This window comes from Octopus bimaculoides, chromosome 10 (genome assembly GCF_001194135.2).
Source record: "Octopus bimaculoides isolate UCB-OBI-ISO-001 chromosome 10, ASM119413v2, whole genome shotgun sequence".
Lineage (NCBI taxonomy): Eukaryota > Metazoa > Mollusca > Cephalopoda > Octopoda > Octopodidae > Octopus > Octopus bimaculoides.
The window spans coordinates 15,171,305-15,191,144 of NC_068990.1; the positions used below are offsets into that span (position 1 = coordinate 15,171,305).

General features: G+C 36.1%; 1 protein-coding gene across 2 annotated transcripts in view; it reads right to left on the bottom strand.

Moving 5' to 3' along the window:
* Positions 1-163: 163 nt before the first annotated feature.
* The window catches only part of LOC106875013 (E3 ubiquitin-protein ligase RNF126), a 48,130-nt gene continuing 28,453 nt past the window's right edge, over positions 164-19,840 (bottom strand). For both annotated transcript variants that reach the window (XM_014922960.2, XM_014922959.2), the window contains exons 6-9: positions 16,113-16,188; positions 14,402-14,495; positions 4,350-4,465; positions 164-1,081 (exon numbers count right to left, since the gene is read on the bottom strand). In XM_014922960.2, coding sequence (XP_014778446.1) covers positions 989-1,081; positions 4,350-4,465; positions 14,402-14,495; positions 16,113-16,188 — 379 coding nt within the window. In that variant the 3' untranslated portion in view covers positions 164-988. The remainder of the gene's footprint in view (positions 1,082-4,349; positions 4,466-14,401; positions 14,496-16,112; positions 16,189-19,840) is intronic.

The window sequence follows — 19,840 nt, forward strand, 5'->3', positions numbered from 1 at the left end:
ATAAATATGGAATGAACAGAATTAAACCTATGATGTAATCTGTTATAACTTTAAAGTATTTTCATGTGGATATATTGCAGTAAAATTAATCATGGATTTAATTTAAGTATAAACTGACAATAACTAAAAAATAAATTTATCTTTAACAAACTACTTCATTAGATTATCCACACGAAGAAAAAGTTAACATTCAAATAAAAATTAAAATCTGAGAGACAATTCTGACCCTAAACTTGCATCTTCAAAACAAAAGAAAAAAAAAAAAAACTACAAAACTAGAGAAGAAATGATTTATGGAAGAGCAATGTTGTATTTGATGCCCCCCAAACTATTTTGAAGACCGATTTAATAGATTTCTAACTACCTTTCATCAATCATGTAAGCTCTGGAGGGTAGATACGTTTATATACATTGTACATACAAAACGTCATGTTACATCAGATATTCACAACACCAAAGTTTGTTTTTCTCGAGTCATCAATAGAAAATGTCAAGTTTTATTTGAAGAGATGATTTTTGTCTCAAATCTTTCTCACACTGTAATAGTCTTTATTTTCTTTTATTTCTTCCCTTTCACCATCTAAACTGAAATAAAAAGTTTTCTTCCTTTTCACTCTTCTCAAATATTAATTACTTAATGAATGCGTCTTGAAATTACATTTATTTTCATGCTAATATATTAATTTTTTTTTTTTAACTATCACACACAAGTGCAAGGGTTGGCAATCTCTTATTTCCACATTCATTAAATGAACACGGAAATCCAATGGATTACAATTGACAAATTATACAGTATATTTTTTTTCTTGATAAGATATGAATGCTTGTGCATGTATAAAGAACTCATTATCTTTTTTTTGTAAACATACATTCATAATTAAATGCATGAATAGGTCCAGGATACATAAAAGAGGTTCCAAAAATAAAAGTATTGAAAACAAAATGTTGGAAGGGAAGAAAATCTGAAGTGTGAAATTTAGGGATTTTTTCAGCTTAAGTCCATAGAGGTCGAAGATGAATAGTGTTTTGCAGTCGTATCTCTTCCATTTAAATCCTTTCGGCAAACTGGACAATTCCCATGCTACAATAATAGAGAGCACCATTACAAAAGAAAAATATGAATACAAATATCGGTAAATATTCTCCAATAGAAAACGTAAAATAAATCCCGATCCAGTTTGAAGTATTTCATTTATAGGCCATCGAAGAATTTCACATACACACGTGCATATATAAATATATATGCAAATACACACATATACATGAACATGTATAAAAACATGCATATATACGCATACATACACACATCTACATTTATGCACACACTATTACATAAATATACAAACACAAACATACATTTATGAACATATCTATATATACACAAACACATATATATATATATATATATATATATATATATATATATATATAGCTATGCACACACAGTCATGTATATATATATGCTGATGTACTTCGTAGGGTTTTCGAGCGAGATCATTGCCAGTGACCCTGGACTGGCTTTTGTGCGGGTGGCACATAAAAGACACCATTTCGAGCGTGGCCGTTGCCAGTACCGCCTGACTGGCCTTCGTGCGGGTGACACATAAAAGCACCCACTACACTCTCTGAGTGGTTGGCGTTAGGAAGGGCATCCAGCTGTAGAAACTCTGCCAAATCAGATTGGAGGCTGGTGTTGCCATCCGGTTTCACCAGTCCTCAGTCAAATCGTCCAACCCATGCTAGCATGGAAAACAGACGTTAAACGATGATGATGATGATGATGATGATATACATACATAAATATTCACAAATATATGCACACACTGGATGTTGTTTACCTTGACATGCCACACAAAAGACTTAAGGCAAAACTCTCTGCAATGGGTGTGAAAGATGATCTTTTTAAGTGGTTGGAATACTTCATTCTCACCTGAAAAGAGGTAGTCACGGTTCTAGGATAGAATTCTTCACTCTAGGAGATGTTATCTGGTGTACCGCAGTGATCTTGGCCCCCTTTTGTTTGTTGCATACATTAATGACATAGATGCCAACTTAAAAAATGCCACAGTGCTGAAATATGCAAATGAGATCAGGCTGTACCTTCTTGAGATAAAAAGGAAAGATCCTGAACATTATAGATCTTTCCTGCAATCGGACCTGGACACAATGCAACAATGGATCATGGCCTGGCAACTCAAGCTGGCTGTGGACAAGTGTATCACCATGTATTTTGGGAGAAAAAGCCCAGATTCCACATGCTCTCTCCACAACACTAATATCAAGAAGTCTTCTTGTGAATGTAACCTGCGCATTACTGTCAGCAGAGTTTAGCACTGGACAAAGCACATCTCTAAAATTGACTTTCGGAAACATTTTTTCCCCACTCAGAGTTGCTGAAGCATGGAACAAGCTACCTGCATCAGTTGTTAGCTGCCAAGACATTGCATCCTTTAAAACCTCCATGCTTCCTGAAATTCTCCAATACTACACCTGATATCCCCGCTCCATATGCATGCAAACATATATCATGATTCATACACTGTTCACTTTGCTGACATTTGTACATAATTCTATGTACTATGCATGCACCTTTGATGAGTTGTAGTGCACCCGAGCACTATACACAATTTCATTATTATATGCTTGTATGTACACATACACATTCTTTTTAATGCCCTCTACCATGTTTCCATAGACCATACAAAATTCACAGACTTTTTCTGATGGCTGGATGCTCTTCCTCTCATCAACATTCACCTGATTTCAAGAAAGGCAATACTTCCTCGGGTGCTTCTAATGCGACCAGCACAGCACGACAGACAGACAGGTTTCCACATAAGATTGCAAACAAATAACACTGCTTGTATGACTACATTTGTTCCCAATTACAATTAACATATAATGTCAAGACACAGACACACAAACAATGGGCGTCTCTCAGATTTTAAGTAACAAATCCACTCATGCGGTTTTGGCAGGCTCAAGGTTAAAAAGGGAGAGACACTTGCCAAGGGTGGCAGAGAGTGGGACTGAACCCGAAACCATGCGGTTGTGAAGTAAACTTAATCACATAGTTGTGTGTGTGTGTCATGATGATCGTGTATATATATACATACACGCACTCACAAGGTGCGCGTACACATGCACATACACAGTACAAGTACACACGCACACAAAGTGCGAGTACATACGCACACAGAGTGCGAGTACACACGCACACAAAAGTGCAAGTACACATGCACACACTGAGTATACATGCGCACACACTGAGTATACACACGCACACACACACACAAAGTGTGAGTATATACACACACATATCCACATGAGTACAGATATACACACACAAACATCTATAAATATATACCTTCATACAAATACACATATCCACGCCATTCTCAATGTCTTGAAAAATTAAGCCAAAACGATAGTCAAGAGTGAATGCTCAACAGCTCAAATAGTCAACTTGGTGCCATAAATGCTCATGGCTAATTTGGATTGTCCAATGCATTTTTTTCGTATTATCCATTATCCATTTCAAATGCATCCAAATATTCAATTAAAATGCAACAAACTCTGGGTATTAGTGAAAATTTCATCACCCTACAACACTTTTGCTTTATAATTTGTGACGCTTTGTCAAGTAGATAAGCATTTTTGAATAAAAGGTGGAAAAAAAAGATATACATATATATATATATATATATATATATATTTATTTGGGTGGGCAAAAGTAGGTATACAGTTACTTAGCCTGAGTGGAATTTTCTTTTTCATCTAAGCAATTCATAAGTTGACTAAGGGTCATCCTCATTGCTGTTTAACATCCATTTTCCCATGCTGGCATGTGTTGGACGGCTCGACACGGAGCTGGCCAACAGTCCACACTCCAAATGTTTGTTGTGACACGTTTTCTATGGCTGGAGTTCTTAACCCCAACAGAGGGTGCTTTTTAGATGCCAGCAGCACGGGTGTGTTTATGCAAAACAAGTGTGGGTGCATTGTATGTGGCACTGGCTCCTGAAAGGACAAACCTGTATGTATGGAAAGGGAGCAATTTTACTTAGCTCGATGCCCAGTGTTCGAAGATCTTTCCTCACCACTTTGTCTTACATCTTCCTGGGTCTACCCCTTCCACAGGGTCCTTCCACAAGGTCCTTCCACAATTAGAGCTCAGCACTTCTTTATGCAGCTAGGATAGCTGCAGGAAATGCCTAGTTCATTTGAAGGCCTCATTTTTTATTTCTGAGGCCTTCCAATGCTTGAGTCAGAAGCAACTGTATACCTACTTTTGTTCACCCTGGTATATACATTTATAGATGGTAAAGAACAATTCTAAATATACTTACCCTTGATAACCACTGATCTATACAATTTATGTGGTATTGATGATTGCAACCCAATTCTTTCACTTGTTCACTTAACTCAAATTCATTTAGACATATTGGGCATTGGAGGTTTTTGTCTAAAAGAGATAAAAAGTAAAACGACATTTGAAAACAGATATAAATAGTTATAAATTTTGAAGCAGGAAATTACATGATTAATAAGCACAAAAAAAAAAAAAAGATCCTATACACCAACAAATAGTTTTTTTTATTGCATTTACATTTTAATAAGAGACAGAGAGAGAATTAAAATTGGTTTAAAGAAAAAACTGGTTGTCGAGAAAGAAATACAGTGTATGTGTGTGAAAGATAGATAGATGGGTAGTCTTGCCACCAAAGTAACCAACAAGACTTTCACTAACTGTTTACTATGAAAGAAAAGGTACGTGCATGATAAACAGATATTTTTACTGGCTGCATAGCAACAAGGTAAAGACCAAGTTTTAATAACATTGTGGGAAGATACATTTTATTCGCAATTTACACATTAAAAAGGGTACTGTTAATTGTTCATTTCTGATACTGCAAATAATGATATACATACATACACAAAAAGAAAAAGTGCTGTGTGTGGCATACAAGAGGAAGGAATGCGAGATGGTTTGGACGTGATGTGTAAGAGTGAGGATGGCATTCAGATTACTGTTAAATGTAATGCTTATCTATTCACATCGTTTGGAAATAATCATGCTTTATTTCATAGTTTCAAGATTTTAATGATGGGATTCTTTATTTTTAGAAAGACATTGTAGGAAGGTATGAAAGGCAGGATCTGGCCAGTCTGAACATAAACCAAGTAGAATATTCGGGCCAGATATGGCTGGTTTAACTGCTGAAGGATTGAAGTGGATGGTACCAGTGGAGGAGGATGACCTAGGGGTGAGTGGGTGTGGGATGAAGGGATGAGTGGGCGTGGGAGGAAGTGGTGAGAACTGATCTCAAGATGTTAAGCCTCACAGCAGAGATGATGATGGAAGATGTCTGGCAATATGATGTTCTAGAGAAGACCCACCCACCTCGGTGAAACTGAGTTCTGGAAGCACTATATACCCACCCTATTGAGCCAAACCCCACCTTGTCTTTGTGCATTATGCTTGTCTCCCCACACCCACTCCTGCAGCCCGTCATCTCACTCTCCTCCCACTGTCAACAGCATCATTATCTCGTCATACCCCTACATACTCATTTCACCACTCGCTCCATTCCTCTTGGCACTCATGAACTCCCTGCTCACTCACCCACACCACCACTTCATTTACATTCACCTCCTTGAGGATGAGGGATTTTGTGACTTCTGTTTTTTAAACACTTAAACTGATGTCAAAACTGAATTGTGTTTTACAATCCTATCTTCCATTTAAATCTTTCCAGTAAACTAGGTTAACCTAAACACAAAATATATATATATACATTGGGGAATAAAGGAAAATAAATTACTTTTTGAGGTATTAAAAAAACAAAAAAAAAACACTGAAATTTCTTGCTCATTTTTGTATATAGTTTACAAGATTCTTGATATGAACTTGTTGAAACAATTCACTGTATGTCACAAGGGTCATTGTGCCAATAACACACACTGGTTCTATTTTACTTCTTTATTATTTGTCAACTGCTTAACTATTTAATCAGTTGCTTAATTGTTTGATTAACCATTCAGTTATATTTGTCAAAGCATTTTTGTCACCATTCATAATCTCATCAAATACATGCCCTCTGAATGAAGTTGACCTGGAATGGAGGGGGGACATGTTATTGATGAAGTCACAGATACTGACTGATCAACCAGTTAACCTAACAATCAAATAATTGGTTAAATAGTTAACCAATTGATCTTGCCAAGATCAATTTTGCCTTTCATCCTTTCACGGTAGATAAATTAAGTACCACTCAAATACTGGGTTTAATGTAATAGGCTTATCTTTCCTGCCAAAACCTGCTGGCTCAGTGTCACAATTTGTAACTATTATTGGCATAACAATATTCCCGATACAAAACTAACAATATACTTATCACTGAAAAAAAAAAAAGGTCATATTTAAAATTTTTAAATCTAATAGAAATAGAATCAAAATGAAGTTATAATCATTGCATATAATAGAAAACAGAACCAAATAAAATATGCAGTGTGTGTGTGTATGTGTGTGCACTTGTGCATGCCCAGACCTGTGTATTCTTTTTTCTTTATTAGTAAATACACCACCTAGTGTTGATAATTTAATACATGGTACGAAATACTGTTCAAATGCCAAACATTGGTTCTGTAGGTTAAAAAGTTGTTACAATCAATCCCAACGTAATATAATTAACAAATTTCATTATATCAAGAATATTGTAGTTACTTTTATAAATATTTTAAAAACGATTCAATTTAGTGGCTACTTAAGTTTTACTCACTCTGCCAATATACACGAAGATAGTTTTTCATATATACCACCTCACATATCACCCAAATTGTAACATTCTATTTTTATAATTTCGTTTTCCATGTGCCACTTTAAACGCATTCAAAATGTAAACATTTTAATTAACTTTTTTGTTTCTTTTACTGTGAAAGACTATTTTAATTTTCAACTATGGATACAACAGTAAATTAAACTATATTTTAATTTAAGATATCAATCCACTTCAAACTTTTGAAAAAGTGTTGTATTTCTGAGAAACTGGATTTTCTTTCTCTGCACAACATTATTCTGCATCCACATTTAAAACACACACACACACACACACACACCCAGAGTACCAGACCAATTATCTGGCAAGCTTGGGAGTAAAAGTGTCCCAGATTTCCAGAGAATCTAAATATATACTTAAAATATAAAATAAACCATGAAAAGTAAACAAGTCCTATTTAACAGATTCAAATTAATACACTTCTAAAGCAGGATCTGTTTAGTAGCCATATCATACCTCACCATGTATAGAGTATAATGTTTAAAGGATGAAAATTAAGTGAAGAAAAATAAAGGACATGATTTTATTTAACAAATACAACTACAAATTAATACAATTCTACAGCAGAGTATCTTCAATCTTTATCAATCCACTTTGGAAAGAAAAGAAAAAGACTTAAACTATATGCAAATTAACCAAATTCAAAAACACTGTCTATATACTCAATACAGGATAATATATTGCATGATGTTGCACAATATTCCCGGCAGCCAGATAAGAGGTATGGTACTGTATTTAGTTTGACCCAGTAAAGTGTTATTCTTTCTACTCAACCACACAATGCCAAAACTGAAGAGAAATATAATTTCCTGCAATTATTTCTAGCTAGCTGCACTATTAAGTATCTAAAGGAGGCATGGATTACTCACTACAATTGTTAAAACTATGTGAGAACAGCAACAACAAAAGCTCTGGAAAATAAAAATGTGAAGCAGGCATCCAACAGAGGAACTTTCAATTCAAGACTCGGTCAGTTTCATATCAGATTTTGCTGTCTCACTTAACAAAATACTAAAGCCAGTCTCTTCAATTTATCTGTTTGAATATTGAAATGCAGCGTTTCTCTCAGTATTATTTGCATATAATAATATTCAAGTGTATGCAATGGAAATAACTTATATTAGTTTACTTGTGCAGGTTAAGAAAAAGTGATTTTTGTAGAAAAGTCAAAGAACCAATTTTGTTTTTTCTTAAAAAAAATTTCATCTGGAATATATCGTTACACAGTTCTTTCTGCAATCAAAGTTGAATTTCAAAGAGGTGTCAATTTATAAGAAAAAGGAAGACTAAAATAGTTCTTTTTAATTACTGGTTAATTCTCTTTTCAGGTGGACCCAGACAATGACTGGAACTTACTCATTCCCTTTAATAAATTTTAATTAACTGTTGCACACAAACACACAACAAAGTATTTTATCATTAAAGTTATTACTATTGGAAGCAAGCATGGTCAAGGCCACGTAGCTAAGAAGTGTATTTTCCGAGTATGAGGCCAAGTTCAATAAACAGCACTGCACGTTATTCTGGGCAGGTGTCTCCTAAAGCCATACGATGCAGAAACTATACAGAAGCTCATCATGGAACACAAGTGTAGGCGCAGGAGTGGCTGTGTGGTAAGTAGCTTGCTTACCAACCACATGGTGCAGGGTTCATTCCCACTGCGTGGCACCTTGGGCAAGTGTCTACTATAGCCTCGGGCCGACCAAAGCCTTGTGAGTGGATTTGGTAGACAGAAACTGAAAGAAGCCCATCGTATTTATGTCTGTGTGTGTATATGTTTGTCCCCCCAACGTCACTTGACAACCGATGGTGGTGTGTTTATGTCCCCGTAACTTAGCAGTTCAGCAAACGAGACCGATAGAATAAGTACTAGGCTTACAAAGAATAAGTTCTGAGGTCGATTTGCTCGACTAAAGGCGGTGCTCCAGCATGGCCACAGTCAAATGACTGAAACAAGTAAAAGAGTAAATAGAGTAAGAGACAACAGGACAAAATGATAAGTTCCATCTAATGTTGCTTTTGTCCCTTATGGGATTGATAAACTAAACGCAAGACAAAGTAGTGAGGTTGGTACAACTGACTAAAACCATTGAAGGTTTCAACTAAGCATGGTCATAGTTCAAAGACTACATTACAGTGGTCAAACACATCCAGTGTATCTCTTCCAAATTTATAGCATTGTATAAAAATCAGAAGTTATGAATATACAGGTGGAGTGACAAATATTTACACAGAAATGCCTCAATGTATTTAGCTTCATCCATCAATAAAATCAAATACAGTGGAGGGTTCACCAAATCATTGACCTAATACCTATTTCCTTATATTGAAAGTTGTGGAGAGTGGTGGAATAAAAATGTTGAATTCTGAAGAAAATTTTTTTGTAATGTTTTGTATTAACATTTGTTACTAACATACCCAACACTTTAACCATAATTTCCACCTCATACTTGAAATGAGTAGCAACATAAATCTTCCTTACTATGTTAAGAGATTATGTATGGTTTCATTATACTGTTATATGGTGACATGAAATGTGTGTTCTTCAAATTTTTTTCTATAGTATTACACATTTGGAACAAAGGGATACCAGCTTCACATTTAGCAGTAGCCATTTTAAATTTGATGGTTTTTTGAAAGTAGCAGCAGCAAAAGAAAAATGTAGCAAGCATAACCATGTTTTGAAAGTAAAGTCAAATATTCCAATTTCTGATTGTGATAGCAACTCTGACAGCAATATTGAAAGCAAGAACGAATTTATTCCAGAAAGACAATGCAGTGAAAAGTTGAAAATATTTCTCTTCAAAATTTTTCAAAAGAAACCATACCCAATCACAGTCTTCCTGAGGACTTGAAACCAATCGATTATTCCCTTTATTTTTTCCTATTGAAATGTTCCAGACAATAACTGCAGAAACAAATTGTTACGCAGAACATAAACAAAGGAAAAAAAACAGTCTATGGTCTTATACATGCCTGAACAAAATCTGGGTATCTTTTGCAACAAACATTAAAGGCATTAGGAAGGTGGATAACCAACTACTGAAACACATGTGAACCTTTCAGCGACCCCTGAATTTCTAGTATCATGACTAGTATATGGCTCTCAGTTTTTGAATATACAAGACACCAGCAGTACCCCAATATATGAGGAAAGGACAATATGATCCATTATACAAAATAAAACACTCCTGGACACTGTACAAGTTATTTAAAATCATGTTACTAACCTGGAAAAAAGGATGTCTGGTAGATTATGAATGCTGGATACAAATCTAGAATTATATTCCAGGCAAGCCCACAAAACTGGGTAAATCTTTTGAAGTTTTAAATGGGCAATAACTACAGTAGTTGAAATCAGCATGGATAAGGTTACAATGTAGTTGAGAAATTAACACTTCCATATTATACCCAAGGTCATATATATATAAATATATAAACTGGTATTTCAGTTTGGTCAGATCTGTAGTGAACTTAGAAGCTATGGCAACATATGTGTGTCACAGTAATTGCAAATAGAATAGGACTGCTGTTGGATATAAAAAGAAGCAAAATTAAAAATAGGTAAAATAAACCATTGGCAGGAAGGAAATTTGCCAACAACTGTATACAGAGATAGGAAATTAATTTACCTATCAACTTATGCTCAACTTCATGTTGTGGAGGAAAATGGCACACTATTTGTAAATCTCAAATACAATTACATAGACAATGTCGAACAGATGAATCAGATGTTGGGTGATTACATACTTGATAGGAGTACTGTGAATACTGATTTTATGATACTATATACTTAACCACAAGGGAAGCAGAACTGAGGCAATGATCTGCAGATCTGAGCATACGTTGCAATGCAATTGAGAGCAGGAAAATCATTCTAAATAAAAAGTTTGATTTAGGCACAAGGCCAACAGTTTTTCAAATGTGGGAGTTAGTCACTACCAAACAACCTCGGTAGTTGATTGGTATTTCTTTTTAGCAACCCTAGAGAGATGAAAAGTTGATATCAAAAGGATTTGGACTCTGGACACAAGTGTTGAACAAAGAATTTTTTCCAAAACTCTAAAGATTCAACCAATAATTAAATAGCTATTGGTGGTTAAGTCAAAAGATTGCCAGAGAGACATCTCTAAATTCAGCCAATCTCAATAAAACAGAAAAAGAAGAAAAAAGGAAAAGAAAGAAAATTCAATTGCCATAAGAGGTTGTGTTGAGAATGCCAACATCAGAAAAGGAAAGCTCCTAGCAGATGGCTAATTGAAACAACTTTCCAATGGGCATTCTGCCAGACTGTATAATGCAATGTAGGAAGCTTTACAACCTTTCACAAAAGAAAGGTGTGTGTGTGTGTGTGTGTGTGTGTGTGTGTGTGTGTGTGTGTGTGTGTGTGTAATATGAAATTTAATTTGGTAAAACACTATTTTAAAATTTAGCATTTTCAATTTTTTTTTCTATTTATTTAAACTTTTAATTTACCTATGAGTGACAAATATTAGTGAATCATTGAGTGTGTGTGTGTATGTATGTATTTACATAATTTGTTTCCAAGCAGTTTGGTTATTCATTATTTCATAGTAGTTTACATTTACACTGCATCCGTTTTATAGGCAAATTCAAATTCAATTAAAAATCCAATAATGTGCATAATTCTTCTATATTACATTTGTCTGTGTATAAAATACACTACTGTATAATTAAGGGTAATTAACATCTAATTAAGGGTAATAACATCTCCTACTGACTTTTCTTTAATATTGGTTTCAAATTTTGGCAAGTCAGTAAGAATTGGTAAGTCAACTACATTGACCCCAGTGGTCAACTGGTACTTATTTTATCAACCCCAAAAGAAAGAAAGGCAAAAATCAACCTTGGTAGAATATTTTAAACTCGGAATGTAAAGACAAATGAAATGTTACCAAGCATTTTGCCCAGCCTGCTATTGACTGCCAGTTTTCCCAGCCTGCTAATGACTGCCAGTTTGCCCAGCCTGCTAATGACTGCCAGTTTGCCCAGCCTGCTAATGACTGCCAGTTTGCCCAGCCTGCTAATGACTGCCAGTTTGCCCAGCCTGCTAATGACTGCCAGTTTGCCCAGCCTGCTAATGACTGCCAGTTTACCACCTTGACTGATTTTGCTTTAATAAAATGGAAGTGTTTAGTTAGATTTATAATTGAAAAAGTTCATGTACCTTAAATGGAGAAAAAACTTAATCCTAAGGTGACTTTTAAACTTTACTGGTGTAAGCCATAAAAGTACACCTAGTCAAGTCAACATGGCAGAAATCGCTAGATTTCTTTTTTTTCTAGAAAATCAGTTTGGTTTTGATACTGATGGTATTCTTACATAAATTTTACACTCATTTACACTTCTCTCTCTAACTGAGATAGCCATGTATCTTCTCTATTGTAAGTAACCTCTTTCTGCCCCCCCCCCCAATTCATTACCAACCATAAAACCACTTCCCTCAATACTTCTCCCCACTCAGTTGATGGGGCTTGTCTTGCAAGTTACTAGGTGATTTCACTGCTCCTGGTGCCACATAAAAAGCACCCAGTGCACTCTGTAAAGTGGTTAGTATTAGGAAGGGCACTGAACCATAGCAACCATACCAAAGCAGATAGAGCCTGGTGCAGGCTTCTGACTCACCAACCCCAGTCAAAAACTATCCAACCCAAGCCAACACTGAAGGGGGACATTAAATGACAATGACAATGATGATATAGTACTCAGTTTGGATAGTGATGCAAGTGTGTTAGAGTTGTTACACGAGATCAATATGTTTATCATTTAAGTATGGATTATAAAAGAAAACAAAAAACCCCTTTTTTTTTTTAATTATACATAAAGAATATCAGTAAATGTCTCAATAAATTTTGATACAGTTTCATTATCTTCACTATTTTCCAGTCAATTTAAGGTTCTGTAAAAGCAGAGTTTTTCTTGAATTTTATAAAACATCCTTTGCTTGCATGAAATTCTGGCTTATTAGAAGTTTATTCCAATCTGCATATAAACTGATAAGATTTTTTTAAAATTAATACAAGATGCAAGTGTATTTCTTTCTATGTTGGCCATCAATGTATACTTTTACTGAATTCTCCATTTGTTATCAACACTTTACCACATTTTAGGGACATAATTTTTACTGATATATTTCTTACATTATGCATGTTCTTTATTTTATCTCTAATAATTGAATACTTGTCACATTCAAAACCCTTGTTATTGGAGCAAGTCTACAAATTTTGGGGGGAAGCAACAGTAGATTATATCAACTCTAGTATTTGAATGGTACTTGATTTTATTGACTCAGAAAGGATGAAAAGCAAAGTCAATTTTGTCAAGATTTGAACACAGACTGTAATACATTGTTGTTAGCACTCCGTCGCTTACGACATCGAGGGTTCCAGTTGATCCGATCAACGGAACAGCCTGCTCGTGAAATTAACGTGCAAGTGGCTAAGCACTCCACAGACACGAGTACCCTTAACATAGTCCTCGGGGATATTCAGCGTGACACAGTGTGACAAAGCGGACCCTTTAAATTACAGGCACAACAGAAACAGGAAGAAAGAGTGAGAGAAAGTTGTGGTGGAAGAGTACAGCAGGGTTTGCCACCATCCCCTGCCGGAGCCTCGTGGAGCTTTAGGTGTTTTCGCTCAATAAACACTCACAACGCCAGGTCTGGGAATCAAAATTGCGATCCTATGACCGCAAGTCCGCTGCCCTAACCAATGGGCCATTGCGCCTCCTAACGCAGACTGTAATACATTATAAATTCACAATGCCATAGACTGAATAACCCATTGCATCAGTTTATTTACAACCAGAAATGAGAAGAAAAACTGAGCACTTCCATCTATACAGACCATCTCACATGTGTAGAATATAATCCATTTATTGAAACTGGATAATTAGTGATGTCCCCTTCCACCGCATGAAAAACCTATATAGTCATAATTATTATTATTATAAGGAGTAAGACCACACATCACTAAAAATACCTAAACATATCTAAATGTCTTACATTAAGTTTAGCTTCATCAATACAATGTAGTATGCTCTATTTGGGTATAAATGATATTCAGTAAGATCTGATCTATTCATTAAACAATCAATCCTTCATAAAAGGAATTTATTTATTTCCTTTTGTTATAATGGTAAAAGTTGGCACAGATGGAATCATTTTCAGACTGAGACATTATTTTGATAGATTCTTCAGAGCTACTAATTCATTTGACAATCATTTGTAAATAGGATCTTATGAAGGATACAATTAGTGCAACTTTATTTAGGCCAATCTATTCAGTAGTTTCCAAGCTTTGTCAAATTGTTGAATTCTGTGGATATTGAATTAGTTAAGTTTAAGCAATCCTAAAGACAAAGAATAATCAACTGACAGAAACATACCTGCTATACTCTTTGTACATAGTGTAGATGGAATAATTTACAAATAAAATTGTTTAATTTGTTACACTTAAGGGCAGTAAATTATTTATATTGCAGTAACAATTAAAAAATGAATATATTGAATGAAACAAGAAAAAAAAAATTTAACTTACCAACTTGTTCTTTCTTTATCTCAGTCAGAGCAAGAGCATCTATTTTGTCTTTGTCAGCTGGAGGGATACCTGCTCCATCAATTTGATTCATCAACTACAAAATGAAGATCAGAAATTTTTCATTAAGCTAGACAGACAATATCACCATATACATACACATTTCACACATATATACACTCATACACACAAGTATATGTATCAAATTGGTGCTTTCTATTTGATACATGTGAAGGCGCATGGCTCAGGGTTAGAGCATCAAGCTTACGATCATGAGGTTGTGAGTTCAAATCCTGGACCAGGCTGTGTGTTGAGCTCTTTAGCAAGACACTATTTCACGTTGCTCCAGTTCACTCAGCTGTAGAAACGAGTTGCGACGTCACAGGTGCCAAGCTGTATCGGCCTTTGCCTTTCCCTTGGATAACACTGGCGGCGTGGAGAGGGGAGGCCGGTATACATGGACGACTGTTGGTCTTCCATAAACAATGTTGCCCGGACTTGTGGCTGGAAGGGTAACTTTCTAGGTGCAATCCCATGGTCAGTCATGACTGAAGGGGGTCTCAGCATTTGATACATTCACTGTATAACATACCAAAAGCCCCACCGGATTTTGTTCAATCATTGAAGTTAAGCAGCATTGAGCCTAATTAGTACTTAGATGAGTGATAAGTGTTTAAGTGCTGTAAACATTACTTCCTAGTTGGTATAAGCCTAACTGTATACTTAAGTCCTCTTTTCAACCATATGGTTCCAGAATCCGTTTCAATGCACAGCACATTGGCCAAGTGTGTAAACCTGAGCAATGCCCTTACAAGTGAATGTGGTAGGCAGAAACTGTATGAAGCCCATCGAGTGTGTGTTTGTTTACATCCCACATGCTTTGCACTGATAAAGTACTGAGCTCCAAGCAGTGAAGTCTGCTATCATTTTCCTGTCAACAAACCATCTGCTGGCTCTGCACTTTTGAAAATGAGTGGGATAAGAGACCTACTTGAAAAACATAAGAGTTAGAGACACAAAGGGCATTTAGTTGTAAAACAATGATTCAATAACAATAATATCCGTCTAATCCAGGCTAACGTGGAAGAATGTGCAAAACAAATATACAATCACTGGCTTCACAAACCACCAGTGGAGGTGGAGAAATGTCAAAACACATGGCACATCCTGGTTCAGAGGCAATATTAATAATGCAGGAGATGAAGCCATAGCATTAAAAGTAAACTCCTTTTGAAATTAAACACCCTATACTTCACTAACCTAACTAAAAGAACTCAACCAAACTTCACCTTCTGCTAGGCACACACAGCCACCACAACCAGATGGCAAACTACCCACAACCATCTTCTGATCATCTAGCCTTTCTCATACATTTAAATGAATAAAGTACTTGGATTAAATTTTAAAATAAACCAGTGAAACTAGTTCCATAAACAACATCAAGGTTTAAAGAATTTACAATGCCACAATCACCAACACAGATATAGCAGTCAACAAAACTAGATGCTTCCAAAAAAACATTTCCTAAAAAGCAACAAAAAAATACAATCCTACTCAAAAAAATAACTGCTAAAAATATTAAGCTATTGCTGCATAGATAACAATCATATGCAATAAGGAGGAATTTATGGAATCAAATACCCAGAACAATAAACTTCAACTCGGACATAAAACATTCTCAAAAATCTGTAAAAATAATTTTTTAAATACTAACCTGGCTTATAACAGAATCTAATCCACCGGCACCCCATGCATAGTCCCCAGGGTTAGCATGAAGAGGAAATATGTTTCTGAAGAAAAAAAAAAAAAAATGTATATATAGATATACATACATACATACATACATAAAGAGAATATAAAGCAGAAAAGTAATTATTTTAAAATATCAATTAAGCCATCTGCTTTTATCTATTCATATTTAAACTAAAATATTGGTTTCAAATTTTGGCACAAAGCCAGCAATTTCGGGAGAGAAGATAAGCCATTTACATTGATTCCAGTGCTCAACTGGTACTTACTTTATTGACTCCCAAAAGGATGAAAGGCAAAGTTAATCCCAGCAGATTTTGAACCCAGAACAAAGCATAAAGACATGAAATGCTGTCAAGCATTTCGCTCAGAGTGTTAACAATTCTGCCAGCTCACTTTTTTTTACCCTAAAATATTGACGGAATTCTTGTATTAATAACATCAGCAGATTTCACTCCTTCCACAATGCCAGACATTTTAGTGCGGAAAGTGTCACTGAATTGTTTTGAAATTCAAAACAAGTGAGAAAAAATGGTGAAGCTTGTTCACAAGTATCATGTGATGTCAACACAAGGACACACACACATACACATCACAGGCACACACGCAGCTTTTGTCAGCCTTGGGCTAAAAAATAAGACATTTGCCTATGGTGCTGCACAGTGGAACTGAACTAAAAAATCACATTGTTGGGGAGCAAGCTTATCAATCACACACCTGAATTTAATTAAACTTTATTTTAAATTTTATCATAACTTTAAATCACAATGCATAATATCACAAGGAGTGAGGTTACTCTAAGTTATTAAATGCTTGGAAGGTGCAACAGTGAGTTGAATTTTTAGTCATTTGGCAATGTCTATCATTCATTTGGGTTTGTATCATTGTTAAGAACAAGCTGTTAAGTAGGTAACGTAACTATTTAGGTAATCTTACTATTACCCTGCATAACACTGTTTAATTACACTACATTTTGAGAAAACATATCTAGAGCATTGAGATAAGACTGCATTAATATTCAATTAAGAGAAGGCATGTGGCTAGTGTATTCATCTTATCACATGGTCAGGAGCTCAATTCCTGGCAGTGCACTGTGTCCCTGAGCAAGATGCATTATTTCTTGTGCCCCAGTCAACTCAGCTGGCAAAAATGAGCTGTACCTGTAATTCAACGGAGCTGCCTTGTCATGCTGAATCTTCCTGATGTTAATGGTATGCAAGTCTGTGGAGTGCTCAGCTACTTGCAAGATAATTTCACAAGTAGGTTGTTCAGTTGCTTGTATCAACTGGAACACTAATCATCATAACTGACAGAGAGTCAAGCCTAATCTTCAATTAGAATAGTTTCAAGATAAAAATTTAGTCGGGTTCATGAAAGAACCTTTTGCTACGCTGTTACAAACTCCATCATATATCTACAAATGTAAGTTATAGCTGATTTGTGAAACTTGTCTAAATTCTTGAAAATTTCAAGATTTAATTGAAACATTCTAATTAAAATACAGTAGCAAAAAGGTTAATGTTTTTGTATCCAAGATCTTGTGAGCTATCAGATCTTGAAGATTAATTACTAGATGATTATGATTTTACATACTAAAGAGCAAGTCCCAAACACACTTAAATTTTAAGATCTTAAAAAACATTTGTTTTCATTGTGAATATTCTGAAAATGGTAGAATAGCTCAGTTAAACTGAAGAGTAAGAATCATAATTATCAAAACAATTTTAAACTTGGATAAGAATTATCTTCATATCGATTGAAATGTTAGCTATGTTTAGGTTTTAAACTTTCCAATAATACAGTAAACTTTATGTAAAAAAAAGTAAAATAAAATAAGCTTCAATTACTGTCTAGTTTTAATTTAGTCAAAATATTGAACATCTTTTTTAAACTGAGTAGACTTTAACCCTTTAGCATTCACATTACTCTAATGCTTATTTTTGCTTTTATTTATTCCAGTTATTAGACTGCAGCCATGCTGGAGCACTGCATTGGGGAATTTTTTTAGTCGAATGAATGGATCCCAGTACTTATTCTACTGGTCTCTTTTGCTGAACCACTAAATTGCAAGGGTGTGAACATACCAGCACCAGTTGTCAAGCAATGGTGGGGGAGGGGGTGACAAACACACACTACAAGCTTCTTTGAATTTCTGTCTACCATATCCATTCACAAGGTTTTGGTTGGTCCAAAGTGCCAACACAGTGCCTGGAACCATTGTGGTTGGGAAGCAAACTTCTTTATTTCATTACATTTGCCATAAAGGCATAATACAGATGGAAGCTTGCGGGCTGGATACAGACACAATGATGCTGATGGAATGAAAAAAGAGATGGTTGGTGGGGGAAGCAGCCAATGCCAGCCGACTGTTACTTCCCGATAACATTGTTCTTTTTTAAAAACACAAATGAGGTGTTGAACCACTTACAACAATTACAAATTGAGGCGCTGAGACTCTTACCAATCAAAAAAAAGTTCGCTAAGCCTCTTACCAAGTTCAAATCAAGGCACTAAGACCTCTTACTCTACTTCCCCGATTGAGTCTCTTGCTGCCTGCAGTCGCAAGCCGGGGTGCCATAAGAGATAATTGTATTCATCCTTGGTAAAGGAATCCATCACCCTGTATAAATAATTTTCCGCCATGACCTCTGCAGTCACCTGCGGAGGCCAATCTGGGTTTTCAATGCAGGTCAGGACCTTCTGTTCCTGACCTTCCAGATTCCTTGCAAAGTTCTCTATTGTCCCTCTCTTAAGAAAGATCACACATTCTTCATTTATCATACTGGGAGGGGGCCACAGTTTCCTCTGTCGGTGGCACAATTCCCACCGACGAGATTTTGGGACATGCTGGCAGTGTACTGCTAACCACCGGCACTGTCCCATTCTTTTTCTTCTTGTCTTTGATACAGGAGGAGGTGGTTCCTCTGCTTTAACCGGAGGATCATCCCTCCCTCCCGCAGCTTTAGGGTCCTTTGGTGAGCAACCATTGTTGCCCACCTTCCTTTTTTTCGGGGAGGTCAACCTCCTCGACTACCTCTACCTCTCCCTCCAGAGGAGGAAGGGAGGGGGCTCTTCTACAACCAACTGTTCTAGGACCCTACTCTGGTCCTGGGAACAGTTCTTTTTGATGTGACCTGGTTCCAGGCAAAAGTGACACTTGCGGGGGGAGGGGGGGGGCTCCAGAATCACCGGGTACCTGCAACCGGCCATTTTCAAAAAATCTGGAGAAACCAGATTCTTGGCTGATTGGATCCACAGGGTCAAAGCAGCTTTTGACCCAACACAATCAGCTTGGATCTGCTACCACCCAGACCCCGGCAGACAGGGTCCTGTATCGACTCGGGTTCTATCCTGGGTGGCAACCCGCAGACCCAAGCTCTTGTCAACTTGGGGAAAAACAAAATCTCTTTGCCCTCTAAGGGCTGGCTCACAAATTTGCGAGACTCCTCAGGGGTGCCAAACAGCAACCACACTATTGCATATTTGACCCCACTTGAGATGAATTTAAATAGTTGGCAAATACCCTGTCAACTCTTTTTCAATTTGTGTCTTTTGAAAGAGAGCAATGGTGTTGAGCGATTTTGAGTAAGTCCTTAACACCACCGTCCTCTTTTTATCCACTGTTTGGGTGGGACAATGTCCCACTCTAACGTTGTGTTGTTTATCTCTTTTGCCATGTTCCTTTTTTTTGGG